General features: G+C 45.0%; 1 protein-coding gene across 2 annotated transcripts in view; it reads left to right on the top strand.

Annotated features, from left to right (window-relative positions):
- STAC3 (SH3 and cysteine rich domain 3) overlaps positions 1–17,309 on the top strand; it is a 163,056-nt gene that overhangs the window by 48,757 nt on the left and 96,990 nt on the right. Inside the window, exons 2-7 of one of the 2 annotated variants that reach the window (XM_069230787.1) lie at positions 2,708–2,969; positions 8,797–8,894; positions 9,553–9,634; positions 10,455–10,549; positions 12,384–12,447; positions 16,153–16,202. In XM_069230787.1, the coding sequence (XP_069086888.1) occupies positions 2,708–2,969; positions 8,797–8,894; positions 9,553–9,634; positions 10,455–10,549; positions 12,384–12,447; positions 16,153–16,202 (651 nt within the window). Of the gene's footprint in view, positions 1–2,707; positions 2,970–8,796; positions 8,895–9,552; positions 9,635–10,451; positions 10,550–12,383; positions 12,448–16,152; positions 16,203–17,309 lie in introns of both variants that reach the window. The other variant, XM_069230786.1, reaches the window with a different exon arrangement.

Here is a 17,309-nt window from a genome sequence, read left to right as displayed (position 1 = left end):
TGAAGGCGACGCTGAGACACATGGGCTTTGGCTCAGGCTTCATGGAGTGGATTAGCACATTGTACTGTAACCCTACCCCTGTGTGAAAACGGGCTGTGTTATTTCTGTGCGCTTCCCAAAACGTAGGGGCACCATACGGGGATGCCCACTATCACCTCTATTCTTTGCAATAGCAATTGGGCCCCAGGCAGCACACCTTTGCCTACTCGCCCAACAATGGGGGATCATGGAGCTAGACACACCCCACATTATCTCCCTCTACACAGATGATGCATTAATATATCTACGTAAGAGTGATTCCACCCTACCAGAGGTCATGCGATTTCATGAAACGTTTGGGGACATGTCCGGCCTATGGGAGAACTGTGAAAAATCATGTTTGTTCCCATTGAACATTTACGGCCGGCCAGCACTCCTGGTATACCAAATGTCCTGGAATCATGTCACCTTCAAATATCTAGGCATCCAAATATATCACACCACAGAAGATCTCAGGGAGGGTAACCTAGGACAGGCAGTGCGCTACCATTATCACTCTTTGGACGCGTGCCCTAGCAAAGATGATAGTGCTTCCCAGGCTGTTAAATTACTTCACAGCGCTCCCACTGGTGTTGTCCTGCTCATTTTTCTGACTACTCAACTGAATGATGTTAGAATTGATTTGGGGGAATAATCGATGCAGTCACCCTAGCTACCATGCACCAACCGTGAGGAGGGCGGTCTAGTCATGCTTAATTTTGAATTATATGATGCAGCAGCGCAACTGAAATGGCCACTAACCTGGCTTCGGATAACTTCCCTCTCTCACACATCAACACCCTGATGGACACAGCACGAACATGCTGGCATAGATCCGTACAGACAGAGGGCCCAACACTGCCTTACTCCCCCAGGATCCCACTGCTGGGCATGCAGGGCGCAGAGGAACTGTACACCTACCATGCAATGGGACCTTGGCTGGTGGCTGGGCTGAACACGATAGGGGATTTTGTTAAAGGAGGGCACGCTCCTGTCATATGCAGACATTGAGAACAATCACAAAATAGGCCCAGGGCACTTCCTAACCTACTGCGCCATGAAACAGCTTATACACAACACATGGCGGAATGGTGATACTGAGCCCCAACATTACCCACGCTGCAACTTCTACTGTCAGATGCTGGGCACACCAGAGTGGTCTCCATGCTGTACGGCGCTCTCCTGGGAAGTAGAAGAATGGACCAGGCAGGAGGTAGAGCGAGGTGGGAGGCAGACCTACCCAGCCCAATGTCTCAGTCACCTTGGGGTGGGGTGCTCCAGCACATGAAGGGTGTGTCCTGCAACCCTAGATTTTGCTTCACTCAACTTAATTATTTACCCTAAGCCTATTTATCACCTCACCGGATCTATCGCATGTTCTCCCACTCGTCCCTTGAATGCCCTAGATGTGGAGACCAGGAAGCCAACTTCTATTACATGTTGTGGGCCTACCCGCCCATGCAACGTGCCTTGCTTGAAGTGACCGCATTAATGGGGAAACTGACAAACCATCCACTGCTTCCCACCCCTGAATCCTGCTTGCTAGGCATACGCACTAGGAGAGACCAAGGGATGACAAACAACTACCTAGGTTCATAGACCTTGCCTTTGTCCTATTTAAACGCCTCATAGCGATGCAGTGGAAGGCACCGACAACCCCAGGTGTAAATAACTGGCTAAAAGGGCTACTACAGAGGGCTGGGGCTGAAGCACAAGTACTTAGTTCACTCAATGATAGGGGTGTGGCGGTGGCAGGACATGGAAAGTGGGACACTTACATTGTACAGGCCAAGGCCAAAAACTACTTACATCCCCCCAGAATTACAAAAGCTGCTGTTCATGCAGGCGACAACAAGCACTTCAAGATCACCTCGTGAGAGGGCACCTTGTGGTAGGTTAGACACTTGCTCGCACAGCTCACATCTATCCCCACCCAGGGACTACCAAAGCACACAGATATGCGTGACACACAACCCCACACAACAGAGATTGGAGCTTGGGCAACGAAGCCAGCACCACTACTGGGATCACACCCAGGCACATGGGTAAAGCCTGAGAGACATTACATCACCACAACTACACTCAGGATTGTCAGATATAATTGTAAATGTCACAAGAAGGCTGCCTTGATTACCACCACTCGCCATAATTAGCATCCTCACGATGAGAGAACATACACATATGTATACTGAAGATAATGTTTGTCGGCAAATGTCACTTGTCTACATAAGAACTGGGAGTAATTTGGACTCCTTACCCTTTTACCCCCTGCAGCCCCATCACAAATACCTGATATCATGTATGTGCATGTACAACGATCACCCATGGTTCTGCATCGTTTGATTATGTTCTAATGATAAAATAAAAACAGATTTGAAAAAAAAGAAGATCTGAGCTGAGTAGAGCCTATATTTAGCACACTAGCAAGAATAGTCAGTGGCACAGGATGGCGAGTATCCACCTACACAAGATTGCAGTGAGACCCAATTTATCATACTATCAGTAAGTCTTGTGTACCTGTACCATTCCCCGCTAATTTCTTTGCCTTTTCTGTCACCCTTCAGTTATCCACTCCATCACTATCTATTCGTGTCCTGTTCCTACACACGTTCTTGTCTTCATCCTTCATTTCTTCCTGTTTGTCTTCTCACCAAATTCTTTTTATTTTGTTCTCTCATTTCCTCCCTAGATGCAGAAGATCAATAACATTTTTCATAAGGATGACAAGGAGAGCAAGGAAGAGATCCTCCCTGAGCCGCAGGCCAATGGTGAGGTGGTCAACTCAGGGCCCATCATCTACTACATATATGATGATGAGGAGGAGGAGGAAGAGGAGGATAATGAGCCTCCACCTGAGCCCCCACGGCCCATCAATGACAAGCCACACAAGTTTAAGGATCACTACCTTAAGAAACCAAAGTTCTGCGATGTCTGTGCACGGATGATTGTTTGTGAGTAAACTCCCTTTGGCATAGCACTTAGAAACATATAGCGTGGTGTAGACTCCATATTGGAGGCTTGTTCACTCAGTTGGCAGATAAGGGATGCTGACTGATCTAGTATTCCAGTTAATGGCAACTGTAAGGCTCAAGCACTTGGCCAAATGATGGGGATGGTCCCATGGTCCACAGTAGGATGACTATCATCCAGCCTTCTAGCAGATGACTACTGTCAGATTTGTCCACTCTGTCTATGCTCTGCCTCTGTTTGACTACTGATCTTTGCTTCTTCCTGGGTTGGCTGTAATCCATTAACCTGATAACAGCATTGCTTGTGTGGCTGTGATTATTGGGACCCCAGACTATTGAGGGCCCCTGTAAATGATGGCTCCAGAGGCACAGATGTGAAAATGTACTTTATTCATAAATGACTAAGTACAGGAATACACTAGCATCCCCCACCAGGCAGCAGCTGCATCTACCAGTACATACTTTTCCACAAGGGTCCCAATTATGTCATAGGAACAGACAACTACTATGTACAACAGCTGCCAACATCCTTTTTTAAGTTCAATAGGAACCATCTATTCCCTCAAACTCTGCCATCTCATGGACAGTATGCTTGGACACTTTTTGTGCTTCATTGTCTTTGCTGTGGTCCCTCTAGTATGTACCTATTTCCTGGCCCTCTGAGATGTACTGTGATGCTAGCCAGGGTTCCTAACTGCCATATACCTTTCTGCCCTTCTTCAATCTTTGACTCACTCCGGGCAATCCTCATTGAGACATCATTCAGTCTTGAAGGAGCACTTGAAGTCAGTAATAATAATCTCACTGCCTAATGATCAGCATTGCCTGGATGATCAATTATGTGCCGTCAGTAACGGTCTACACAGTGCGTTATGATAAGGTGGCAAGGCGGCGGTCCCTCTGACAGAGTCCAGTTGTAGGGCTAGAGGTGTCTAATTTTAGGGGGTCCCAGACCCAGTATATATACCTAAATGTGCCTTTGGAGTGGAGGAGACTTCAAAGAGTGGTTTTGAAGTGCACCCGTTCCCCTTTCAACCCAGTCCTTGCTGCCAGGAGATCTGTGTGGGGTTATCAGTCCTTTGTGTGGGGTCAGGCCACTAGCCTTTGAAGTGTAAGTGAGAGCCTCTCACCCTTCCTGCCCAGGAAAACCCATCAGTATGCAGATGAATGCAGATTGAGTGTGTCATGTATTTATGGTTGTCTGGGTAGAATGCACAAAGGGAGCAGTCATCTAGACCAGACGTGGATTGGAGACAGGCAATAAGGCCCAGAGAGCAGTAAGTGCAGGGAAATGCCTACTTTCTAAAAGTGGCATTTTAAAAATAATTATGTTAAATCCAACTTCACCAGTAAGTAGGATTTCTATCATTCCAACCATACGAAACATGACAATGCAACTCCTTTCAGATCAGAAAATACCACTTAAAAGTATTTAAGGGAATTTTCCTGTCTTATGAGAGGAGCAGGCTTTACAATAATTAAAAACGACTTTGGGTGTTATTCACTGCCAGAACATGTCCTACCTGTAGGAAAGTGCCCCTTATGGCATGGTCGAACCCCCCACCACTTTTTGCCTGATATCTGATGCTAACTTGCCTGAGTGTGTGCTGGGGTCTTATTAACCAGGCCCCAGCACCTGTGTTCTTTCTCTAAACTTTACCATTGCTTCCGCATTTGGCACACAGCTAAGTCCCTTGTAAAAGGTACCAGTGGTACCAAGGGCCATGTAGGCAGAGGGGGTCTCTGAGGGGTGCATCGTGTATTATGCCACCCTACGAGACCCCTAACCAAACACATGCACACTGCCACTGCAGTCTGTGTGTGTTGGTGGGGAGAAAAAGGTAAAGTCAACATGGCATCCCTCCCTGGGTGCCATGCCTACAAAGTACTGCCTGTGGCATAGGTTAGTCACCCCTCTAGCAGGCCTTACAGTCCTAAGGCAGTGTGCACTACACCACAGGTTAGGGCGTAGTGGCATGATCAATATGCCTCTACAGTGTCTAAGCACATTTTCAGACATTGTAGGTGGAGTGTAGCCATATTGAGTACATGGGACTGGTGGTTTGCCACTACGAATTCCACAGCCACATGAAGCTTCACTGAATGCTGGGACGTTTGGTATCAAACTTCTCAGCTCAATAAACCCAAACTGATGCAAGTGTTGGATTTATTGTACAATGCACACAGAGGGCATCTTGGAGATGCCCCCTGAAAACCACCCAACTCTCTAGTGTGTGGCTGACCAGTCTATGCCAGTCTGCCATCACCAGACAAGTGTCTGACCCCATGGGGTGCTCATAGGGTGAGAGCCTTTGTACTCTCAGGAGTCAGGGACAAAGCCTGCTCTGGGTGGAGGTGCTTCCCCCCTTGCATGAACAGCAACACTTGGCGGTGAGCCTCAAAGGCTCCTGCCTTTTGTTACACTGCCCCAGGGCACTCCAGTCAGTAGAGATGCCTGCCCCCGGAGCAAGCCCCACTTTTGGCAGCAGGTCCAGTAACAAGAGAAGGAGTGTCCACCCCAGCTGGGACCACCCCTAGGGTGCCCATAGCTGAGGTGAATCCCTCTCTGCAGAATCCTCCATCTTGGTTTAGAGGGAAATAGCCAATAGAATTAGGGATGTTCCCCTCTTCCCAAATGCAGTGGGCACAGGAAGGGTGTAGCCACCCTCAGGGTCAGTAGCCATTCGCTACTGCCCTCTAACCCCTGTAACGCCCCTAAATCTAGTATTTAGGGGCACCCCTGCACCTTGCTCTTCATATTCCTGGCAACCTTAAAGAAGAAGGACTGAAGAGCCGGGCCAGTAGTGAAGACTCCAGACGACATCTGACTTGGCCCCAGCCCTACCTGCCTGTCTGCAGCTTCAAGACTCCTGCTACAAAAAGACGACTCATCCTGAAGGACCAGCAAACTCTATAAACCCCCAGAGGAATGCCTGCCTATCCTAAGGACCAAGAACTCCCGAGTACAGCCACCCTGTCCACAAAGAAACCTCCAACAAGGACTTCAGAGTCCTCCTATTCCGCAAGTCATGCCCACGCTTCATCTGATGCCCACAGCCCAAGTCCAGGTAGCCCACTGGTTCAGAGAAGGTCCCCAAGTGATTCCGACCTCGAGTCCACCCTGGGTTGACCCCTCCTAACCAACACGACGACACCTGCATCCTAAATCCAGAGTACCCCCCTGACTGCGACCAAATCTGGTGAAGATTCCCAAAGCCTATAGATATATCTGCACCCGCAGCCCCCTGGTCTTCGGGATCCTAACTGATGGTCCACTGGAATCCAGTGGGACCTCTACTTAGCTGTCTAGCCATTGGTCTTTTTCAGCCGACTCCCTGGTCCCAGCCTGCAGCCTCTTTGTGAACCCAGAGTTCCTTATTGAAAACCATTGGGTGCCCAATGCTGTGTTTGCACCTGCACCCCGGCTGCTGCTGCGCCCCTGAGGATGTATGTTTGGTGCTGACCTGTGGCCCCCCTTGTGCTGAGCCAAACCCCCAGGTCTGTGCCCTGAAGTCATGGGTACCTACCTGCAATCTGCTTTCTTCTATGCGCCCCCAGTGTCCATTGGTTTCCATTGCGTCGACCTCTGCACCAGGCCGGCCCTGTGTTGCTGGTGGAGCATACTTGGTGACTTCTTGAACATTGCCCTGTGGACACCTTAACCCCAGAAGACTGGGATCATAAGTCGAGTGCTTACCTTTAAACTGTGTATGTGCTTTTCCCCCCTAGGACTGCATTCCCTCAATGATATTTGCAATGTCTACTTTTGATATTGAAAAGTATTACTTACCTGAAACCTACATGAACTGTGATTTACAATCAAAGTGCATGTGATACTTGAACATGATACATTTTTTAAACTGTACTCACCTGCAATAAAGATCCTTTTGGTTCTAGAAAAAAAGTAACAATCTAAATATTTTGATACTTAAAACATTGGGCTGGAGTTAGTCACTGAGTGTGTGCCTCAATTCTTGACTGTGTGTATGTACAACAAAGGCTTAGCACTACCCTCTGATAAGCCGAACTGCTTGACCACACTACCACAATACAGAGAATTTGCATTATCTACTTTGGCCTCTGTAAAGCCTCTGGGGAACCACTGGACTCGGTGCACCTTATACCTTACTTTGGTATAGTATATACAGTGCCAGCTTCCTACACTGCCTTTTACTTACGTAGCACCCTGCCCTATGGGCTACCTAGGGGCTACCTTAGTGTAATGTAATGTAGATTTATATAGTGCAGCTTATCACCTGTGAGGGTCTCAAGGTGCTGTCCATGGGCATGGGGAGATTAAGTGATTTGCTCAGAATCACAGGATGTTGCACTGATGCCAAAGCTCGAACACAGATATCTAGCTCCTGAGGCGGTTGCTCTGACCACTGTACTACATCCTCTCCCTACATATAAATGGTGACTTATATGTAAAAAGGGGGAGTTCTGGGCTTGGCGAGAGGTTGTAGATGCCCAGTAGGGGTGGCAGTGAAACTGCACCCACAGGCTCTGCAGTGGGAGGCCTGAGACTTGTTTACAGAGCTACTTAAGTGGGTGGCACAATCAGTGCTGCAGGCCCACATGTAGCATTTAATTTACAGGCCCTGGGTATATGGTATACCACTCTAGAAGGACTTTCCAGGAAATTAAAGTTGCCAATGGTGGATACACCAATGTTACCATATTTTATGGGAGAAACATGCACTTTAGCACTGATTAGCATTGGTAAAGTGCTCAAAGTTATAAGGGCAGCAAAAAGATACAGCACAGAACAAGAGGTGAAGGCAAAAAGTTGCAGAAAGTCTGGGGTAAGACCCCTCTAAGGATGCTAGGTCTAACAAACTTCCCATGAGCCGTTCCTTCAAATCTGAGTTAGCAACACTTAAGCATTTTTTAAATCAACTTCTTACCATGCCAGAGAGTCAGAATACTTATACACGATCTGTGCTTAACTCATTTTCGAGTTCATGATAAAAAATCTGTTTATTAACTAGTTATTTATTTGGTTCTAAAAGGACAATCTGTGTTCAAAAAATCTATTTCTAGATGCCTTGAGTTGTGCATAAGGTCTTTAATCAGGCAACAAGTTCACTATTTACAAGCCTTCCATGGGCTTACTGTAATAAAGGCCAGGTTGCAAGGGTACGCTCCTTCGTAAATGACACTTAAACATCTAAAGCCCTGTTCGCATTACACATTATTCACCGTGGCTGGTTATAATTTTCTTGGGTAAAAAACATTCCTTTAAAAATGATTACTTCATGGGTTCCTCAAAGCCCCTCTTTAAGGTGTGCTTTCCTCACAGCACTTGGTGCTCTATTCCGGTCACCTAAGCATGTGGAAGTATCATGACACTACAGTGTGCAGCAATAGATCTCCTCATCAGATTCTTAGTCTGATCAGCTCAATGGCTCCCGAGATGGATGTTACCATAAGTGCCTTGGAACCTGACAGGCAAAGAGCTCCTAGGGAGTAAGGTAGCCTGGGCTCCCTACCTTTCTCTTTGTGTGAAACCTCAAGGGACAGACGCTTTTAAGAAACATGAAGCACTGTATTTGATTTGTTGTGTGTATTTTGCGATCATTCCTATGATTGGAAAGATGTTATGGGTTTAGGGATCTGTAACAAATACCTGTACTGAAGATCCACTGTTTTATATACATAACATTTGTCTCTTATTCACAATATTAGGTCCATTTCTGCCTTAAACACATTTAGTCAATAGCTTACATCGTCTTTAAGTACGTGTGTGTGTATTGCCTTGTTTCTTAACACTGTGCCTACTTTTATGTTTCTTCTTCTTTTTTGCAAGTGAACAACAAGTTTGGGTTGAGGTGCAAGAACTGCAAGACCAACATTCATCATCATTGTGTGTCATATGTGGAGTTCCAGAAATGCTTTGGCAAGATCGTAAGTTAAGGTTCATTACTCTGGTTGTAGGTGGTTTAAACGTACTGGTGAAGATGCATGGGGGGATAGGGGTTCAGTATCTGGGATTCGGTTCTGGCTAAAGGACGTTCATACCGTTTTTCAAGAAGTTGTGACAAATTAGTCCACCCAAATGAGCCGTACCTATTATTAATACTCCAAAATCTGATGAACATATCATGCTCAGAGGGTGAGTCTAAGTAAAGACATACTGACTTTTGGACCATGCATGTAAACTCTGCAACTGGCTTTAATTCTCCAGATGTGGCATCCAAAACTGTGCACAGTACTACATATGTGGTCACTAGATTTGGGTACAGTACTCCAGACCTAGATGAAACACTCCAGATGAGGCCTCCTTACATCAATGCAGTAGTTCCAATTGAAGGTCTCCATCATTAATGCTGAGGCTTCCAGAAATGGGTCCCAAAATTGACTAGTCCTCACTAACATGAAGCAATGTCTCACAGGAGGTCTCACTAGTGATGTTTACAGTGGTAGCGCATGTTTCTTTTTTCTTTTTGATGACATGGTCATCAGTTATTTGAGCCATATGGTGGAAGTTTAATCAATTAAAGCACCTCTTAAACTTCTTGGGCTTTTTGCTTGTTTTCATATGAATCTTCTCTCCCACTCTCAGCCTCCTGGTTTCCGAAGGGCCTACAGCTCACCCTTGTACAGCAGTCAACAAAATGCCTGTGTCAATGCACTGCTGCCTTTCTGTAAGTACTGGCACCTCGCTGTGACCCATGGTCTGTCCGAGTCACTCTCTTAGCTCCAAACATTGTGCTACCCATCACTCCGTCTCCTCCTCTGCTTTCACATGCAATCTGTCCCCATTCTGTCCTTGCCTTTGGGGTCATGTTGTGCCGACTTTGTTTTTCCCCTTTGCTTTGCTGTTTCCTCCATCAGGTCACATCCTCCTTAAATTCCTCATTTGTCCCTACTTGATCTAAAAAGTCTTTCTGCCTTCACCCCACTTCTACTGTACCTGATTTTGCAGTCCCCATTCTGTCCTAATATTCCTCTTCCGCTCTTAACTTCTCTCAGTGATCCTACAGTCCCATTGGTGTAGTTTTCCACCTCCCTTTTCTCGTTTTGCCACCAAAAGCCCCCATTCTACACCTAAAGTTTAAAACACCCTTCTCTACTAACCCAAATGTCAGTTCTCCTTCTATGTCTAACCACTTGCCAATCTCAACTGAACCACCTGACGTTTCTCTGTCTGCCCTTCCTCTGACAATCACACTTTTGCCATCAACTCTCCAGCATTCTCTTCTTCCCCAGCGCCCCTTACTTCGTCACTACTTGACACTCCTCTGTCCACACTGTCTTTGGCAAACTTACAATCGGAAAATCCTTCCTGCCAAACAGATGTCGTCCTACTTCACCTGCTTGTCAGAAACGGTTTGTCTCTTCCTGTTCCACACCCGGGGGTTTGCCATCATTTGATAAAGTAGTGTCTGCCTTTCCACACCTTACCATTTGGTACTCCTTGTTATTAACAAACAATCTTGTTGTCTTTGTTTTGGATATTAGCAGCCACCAATCGGACAGACCCTGTGTTCGACACACTGAGGTCTGGGGTCATAATGGCGAACAAGGAGCGCAAGAAAGGACAGGAAGACAAAAAGAACGTGAGTCCAACACCCCCTTTAGAGTGTGGTAAGAGTGTACTCTTGAACACTCTTGTTTTATCTTCAGATTGTGCAAAAGATTTTTCCCAAGGTGCACAAGGTTTATCTCAGGGCAACTGTAGGACAACTGGTGAACATGGATCCAACTAATGAAAAAGATTACTTATGCCAGAATCCATTTACAAGAAAGCTGTTGGTTATTTCAGTTTTCCATCTCACCTAAGGGGAGTTTGATAATTATATTTCATTACATTACCCTCGCACCAGATCATGATGCAAAGAATTCTGACAATGTATAGGAATAGTCACAAAACTTGTTGTAAATTCATCATAATCCCAATCAACATATAAGGCAAAGTACATCACAATACGTTAGAAAATCCATCTTTAAAAAAGACATCCATCCTTCACTGATTTCTCCATTTAATCCATTTCCACTTCATTCCTACTAATTCCCACCAACATTTTCAAATTAGTATATCACATTATTAAGGCTGTCTGCTAATAGAGCTTCCCCAACAGTCTATGTTTAGAAATCACCTCCTCCCCACCTAACACTGTGTGCTCCAGGAATTATGGTGCGCTCTTAAGTCCTCATCCAATTGTGCGCTTAGAAGTTTCCACAGTAAAGGAAGTTTCCCGCTTCACCGCCTCTCTAAGGGTGATGGACCAGTGGCTTCTCTATTGCCCCAAGTGCATTTTTAATGCATGAATACAGCTTTACTTGACAACTTTGGTCCCTAAAAGTGGTTGGTCTGTCCTTGAATGACATCTCATGAGAAGGCAATCTCACATTGTTGCAGGCAAGGGGGTGTTAAGCAAAGACTAACGTCTTTTATTAAACAGAGCGTCTCATTAAGTCTGACATGATCCTCCTTGGTGCTGTGGGCTCTCTGCCTTTTGCCTGTGTGACTGGCTGTCATTGTTTTTGTGAGGAGCCAGCTCAGTAGGACATTGACATTCCAGTTAACAGCCAATGGCTATTTACATAGGAGCAGCCCAAGGTTCACAGTGTCTGCAGCGCTCCTCACCTATGCATTGACAGCCCGGTGCTCTATCCCCGGGATCTCCATGCAGGTGCTTTCCATCCATGCAGTTCAAGCCACTGCCCCCAACATGCAGCTCCTTCATTCTTGCACTGACAGGTCCTGCTCCGTGCGCAAGCAGCCCATCCCCTCTGTGCGTGTAAGCGCACCTGACCCTCCCTCTTGGTATACAGCATTCACTCTTCTGCACATGCAAGAAGCACCTGACCTCCATGTGTGTGTTTGTATGGAGGCTTTGGTGTGTGCTCAATCAGCTCTTGTTCGCTCCCTTGAGCTGCCCCACTTTCTACTGGTCACCCATGAGCAGTTCTTGCCCCACTAGGTGCACTTGCAGGCTCAACACCATCCATGTCCTGAGGCATGAGCAGTTCCCTACTCAGGCAAACACCCCTGACACTTTTCACATTCACTTTCTACTCTGTGACTGCATCACCCTTCGTGGGGCACAGTTGAGAATCCCAAAGCTGATTTGTTGAGCCTCCATTACATACATTAGTGCTGCCCAGTGTACACATGAGAAGGCCCTGCCACTCTCAGACACATATGAGCATCTGTAAGTTTATCCATGTATCACCTTCCTCAGTTGCCAACTCAGAGAAGTTCTCAGACTTGTGCTTGCGTCAAAGCCCCTCTAGTCAGCCTTGCATAGAAACTGCTGTGCTCTGTTAGTGCAACTCTAGTGGCTCATTCTCTAATTATTCTTTTACTTTTCTCTGTCATTCTTTTTCACTGGTATCCCTGCTGTACTCCCTCACCTCAATTCTCCCATTTCCATTGGTTTTACGCAGCCTGCCACCATGATGGATGAGGAGCCAGAACTCCCAAAGCCTGAAGAAGGAAAGCCAGAGGAAGGTGGGTAGCACCGTACTTAGTTCTGTTCAGTTTTCCAGGTTGTAATGCCAATAGATGAAAAAACTTGCTGAAATACAAAATGGGTGGAATTCAACCATTATTAGGTCGAGCTTAGGCAGCGTGCAATCGCTGTCTCTCGACATGTTGTCATTTACTTCTGTGGGCTTTAACACGCCCATCTCACGCCCATCACTTTAATTCGTTCTTTGGGCTGCCTTTCAAAATTCCTTTGATTTCGTAGATAAATTCTTTGCATTTTTGTCCTACCTTGAGGCTGCTTTGTTACTGCCTTGCCGACTGACCCAGTTACATGGATGATTGCACAATCGGCCATAAAGCTTAGTGTGCCACACTATTTTTTTCTTTTGCCTCGTCTGCTTCGCACTGCATGGTTATATGTTGTTCTTTCCTCTTCCTTGTTTTGGGCATGGTACTGTTTCTTTGTGGTGTCTGAGCTCTTTACATGAGGACATGAAGTTTCATTTATATTGCGAATTCGATTCTGAAGAGCGCTTTACATGACTAGGTGAAGTTGTATATAGCGTGACCTTGTACTTATTTTTCTATTAAAACAGCATTTTACTGTTGTCACCCCTCCCTCATAACCTGAATGCACAGTATAAAACTTTACTCAAAATAGGCGCTGCGCTTCATTTTTCAGCATGGTGCCCGAAAGTCATTGTGGGTGTGTTAAATTCAAGATTGCATGGTGCAGTACCTTATATGGCAAAAAGGGGCCCCAAGGGACACCTAGGGACAGCCTTTGGTACTGCATCCTTTCCCTGGTATTATAAGTGTGAAGCCTGGTAGGCAAACCATGTTCTTCTTGACTACATTTCACATGCTTTACTTAATCTTGTTTTTTTGGTCCATGCTATCCAAAGTGTTCCCATTGTAATTAACTCTCTTCGTCAACAGATGTTTCAAATGTGGCGTAGCGTCAAAGTTGCTTTCTTTGTAACTGGGGAACAAGGTTTGAGTATCCGCGTCGGTTCACCATCCCGTGATTCTGGGCAATTCACTCCATCCCCATAAAAAATTAATCAGCACTTGTGTAATATAATTGCTGCTCCTGTAAAGAACTTCGATGCCTGCTGGTCGAGTATGCGCTATATAAAACTGCAAAATAACTGCAGTGATTTTGGAGAAGATCTTAAGCCATAAGTCGTCCAGCACTAAAGTTTCACATAGATACCGAGCATGAAGTTGCTTTATAATGCATACCCTGTCATCCTTTGTGGCATGGAAAGGTGCTTTCAGTCGGGTATGGTGTGTTTTTTACCAGGAATGTTTACACGCACCTACACTCTCTCCCTCTCTCTGTTTGGAAAGACTTAAAAATGTTGTCAATTTCAGAAAGTAATGTGCTTTATCCCACTTTCTACACCTAAAAATCTTTATTCCTCTCTCTCTCTTTCTGCTGCCCCTTAAGCCCCTCTTGCGCACCCTGCTTACCATATAATAGTATGTGTCAGCCACTGAAAGTACGGGATGAGACAGACTGTTTACACAGATTAGCCCTCTTCACGTTGATTAAAAGCCGCCCTTCCAGCACTTCTTCTTAGTAACAGCAGTGAGGAGATGTCAGGATGTTGCTACTTTTTTTTCAGCCAGCATTTTACTCCTATCGACCCTCGCGTAATACTTTTCTCAAAACCGGTGCTGCGCTTCATTTTCAGCAAGGCACTTGAAAGTCATTGGGGAAGTGTTGAATTCAAGATTGCAGGGTGCAGTACCTTATGTGGCCAAAAGAGGTCCAAAGGGACATCTAAGGACAGCCTATAGTACTGCACTCTTTCCCTTCTTCATGCACATTAGAACAGTAAATGTTTTAGGCTTTTTTCAGCCAGCATATTATGAGTGTAAAAGCGTTAATGTAACCATATTGCCCTTGCTTAGATTTCACATGTTTTACTTAATTTTTCATTCTCTATTAGTGTTTGCTTTTTCAAGCATGTTGTTACTTATTTTATTTTTTCAGCCAGTATATTACTCTTGTCTCCGCACCCTCATAACCTGAAAGTACAGAGTCAAACTTTACTCAAAACGGGCGCCGCATTTCATTTTTCAGCACAGCGCCTGAAAATCTTTAGGAACGTGTGCAATCAAGATTGCTGGGTGCAGTACCTTATGTGGCCAAAAGAGGTCCCAAGAGGCACCTAGTGACAGCCTGTGATACTGCACCCTTTCCCTGCTTTGTGCACATTACAACAGTAAATGTGCTATGCAAATATCATCACTCCACTACATAAAAAAAAGATACAAAATAACATTTTCAATGCCAATAGCTCAGACTTTCATTGCAAATTCTCTTTTTAAACTGTTTGCAGAACGAAACTGGGTTATAAAAACTGCTAATATCCCCTTTGTGGGCGAACCAAAGAAATGTGCAAATTTCGATGTTTTTTGTGGAAATGTGCAGTTAGTTTAGTTCTCACTGGCATATCCCAGGAAGCACCACACGAATCACACAGACTCCTCAACTTGTCTACGATCCAGCAAGTTATGGGTCTTTGTGGGGTTCCTGGCTATCTTTCTTCTTATTTTCCATCTGTGGCAAACAGAAGTGAATAAGCAAAACTTAATGGATTCTCACTGCAATCCTTTTCCCCTAACTGTGGAATAAAAATAATATTTCACCATTCTTCATCTTGGCTGTCAAATATTTTGCAGCTTACCTACCAACCATCAGGTGGTGTTGCACTTACATTAGTGTTCCTTCCAACTTTTCAGTTTTTTGATAGCCATTCTGAAAATAATGCAGGGTCCTCTTGTCTAGCCATCATGGTACTTACTGCGCTATGTGGAGCTCGCTTGTTCCACAGGAGAACTTCAAGTGGGTCCAACTCCTTAGTGGCATCTCTTGTCAGAGACCAGGAATTGGAGGGTGAGCAGTTGTCCACCTCCCTCTTCCTTCGTTTGACTCTTGACTTCTGGCCCAGTGCCAAAAGGGAGCACCACAGTAGTGGAAACACTGTCATGGGGGTTCATAAAGTTAACATTAGGTCCTCAGGTTTTCAGAAAGGCCTTTTTGTACTGGTCCCTGGATAGGGTCTTGGAAGCGTTAGGCTACAAGTAGGTCCAAAAAGAAGGGCGGTTAATTTTGGGAGGAAGGAGGACCTTGTAGGCACTACTGAGTCTCCCACACGGCATGACAGTTACATGGTGATCCTCCTGTGGTTTGGAGTGGCTTCTGTGAGCTCATTTTGAAGGTGCTCCAGAAGGTGATCCTTAGGCCAGAGCATAGTCCTGATGATTAGGTCTTGGAGGGAAAGTAACACCACAGGATTTGACACTGGTGTGCGTTTTTTTACTAATAAATACAAAAACAGTTAAACAGTTAAAAAAAACAAATAAACAGATGGGGCACGGCCTGGGAGAAGATTGTGTTACAATGCAAACTGGCAGTGGGGGTGGGGAGGGGTGCAAGGGGTGGTCCAAGTAAACTTTGAGTCTTAACCAGGACACTGTACGATGTGTAAGTACACAATGGGTTTTGTGGTGTTTTTCTCTTGAAAGCAACACCCTCTCTTTCCAGCTTTGCATTTTCAGTATTGCTCTAATGAGGCCACTTCTGCACCAGCTCCCTATTTTATAGCTCGGGGCCTACCTCCGCTTCTCAAACTGCAAGCTTAGCTCAAAAATCTTTTCTAAAAATAAATAAATAAATGTATGCAAATCTGATACGCTTTTCTTTTTTTTCAGGGAACCCGGAAGCTGACAAGAAAGGGGAGAAGAATACACCAGATGACAAGGTGCCTGATTTTATCTGTCCGATAAGTGCCACCTGCCATCTTGTGTGCTTCTCTCAAGTTTGCTATTACGTGCTACTTTCTGGTGTGCCAAACTGTGTGCTACGTTTAAGTTTGGCATCATGTGGACTGCGTGGCTTTCAAGTCTGACATTTTGGGTCTGATTCACAAAGGTGAACTTGCACGTGGTAGTAAGTTTACTATTGGAATTCACAGAGTACGTGCGGAGTCTTGCGACTCCACACGTGCTATACTTATATGTGCTGAATTCTCCGGACCCGTATTCTCCGCAGTTGGGGCACATAACTCAGCACACACAACTATAGGGTGTGTGTGCTGAGCTACGCATGTAGTTTGTCAATTGCATTTTGTAGCACGTTTTTAGTACTACAAAACGTGCTTAAATGTGAAATTTGTGAGTCAGGCCCTTGAGTATCTCTTCCCACCTTGCAGTCTTGAAGGTTATTTCACAGACTGCCATCCTGTCTGAGACTACCATCTTGTATGCTGATTTAAAGCCTTCCTATTTGTGATGGTTTTTCAAGCCTACCTTTTTGGTGATTGTGTTTTTTCAAGTCTGCCATCTTCTGTGAGATTTTAAAATCTAACATTTTAGGTGCAGTTTGCAAAAGTTCCCTAAGGGACAAAATTAGGGTCATAGTTTAGGGGTGGGGTCCAGATTAAGATATAAATTAGTAAACATAAAATAAATGGTTTGTGTTCACCTTAAGATAAGGAGAGGGTTGTTGTAAAACAATTTCGTTATAAGTGAACTTATGGTGTAAGTTTATTTCTAGAATTTCATGTTCATTACAACATTTTATTGAGTTTACTTAGTCATTTTTCTGTAAATGTATTTCATAGATTTGTATGGTATATTTTAGCTCAACATAAATCGGTGACTGATGATTGGACCCAAGCACTGAATTGCTCTGTTAGACCCAACTCAAACTTATTGATTTTAAAACTGTCCAAAGACATGCCTTTAACAATACCTAACAGATCACGCTGCTGTCAAAGCAAAAAAAAAAAAAAAAAACCACACACTGACAGCGCCAAGAAATGAGCATACTGCTCCTAAATATCACCTGAATCATGTGTTCAGTTTGG

Source organism: Pleurodeles waltl, chromosome 4_2 (assembly GCF_031143425.1).
Source record: "Pleurodeles waltl isolate 20211129_DDA chromosome 4_2, aPleWal1.hap1.20221129, whole genome shotgun sequence".
NCBI classification, from domain to species: Eukaryota; Metazoa; Chordata; class Amphibia; order Caudata; family Salamandridae; genus Pleurodeles; species Pleurodeles waltl.
The sequence above is the reverse complement of the archived record's forward strand: the minus strand, read 5'-3'. Positions and strand labels throughout refer to the sequence as shown.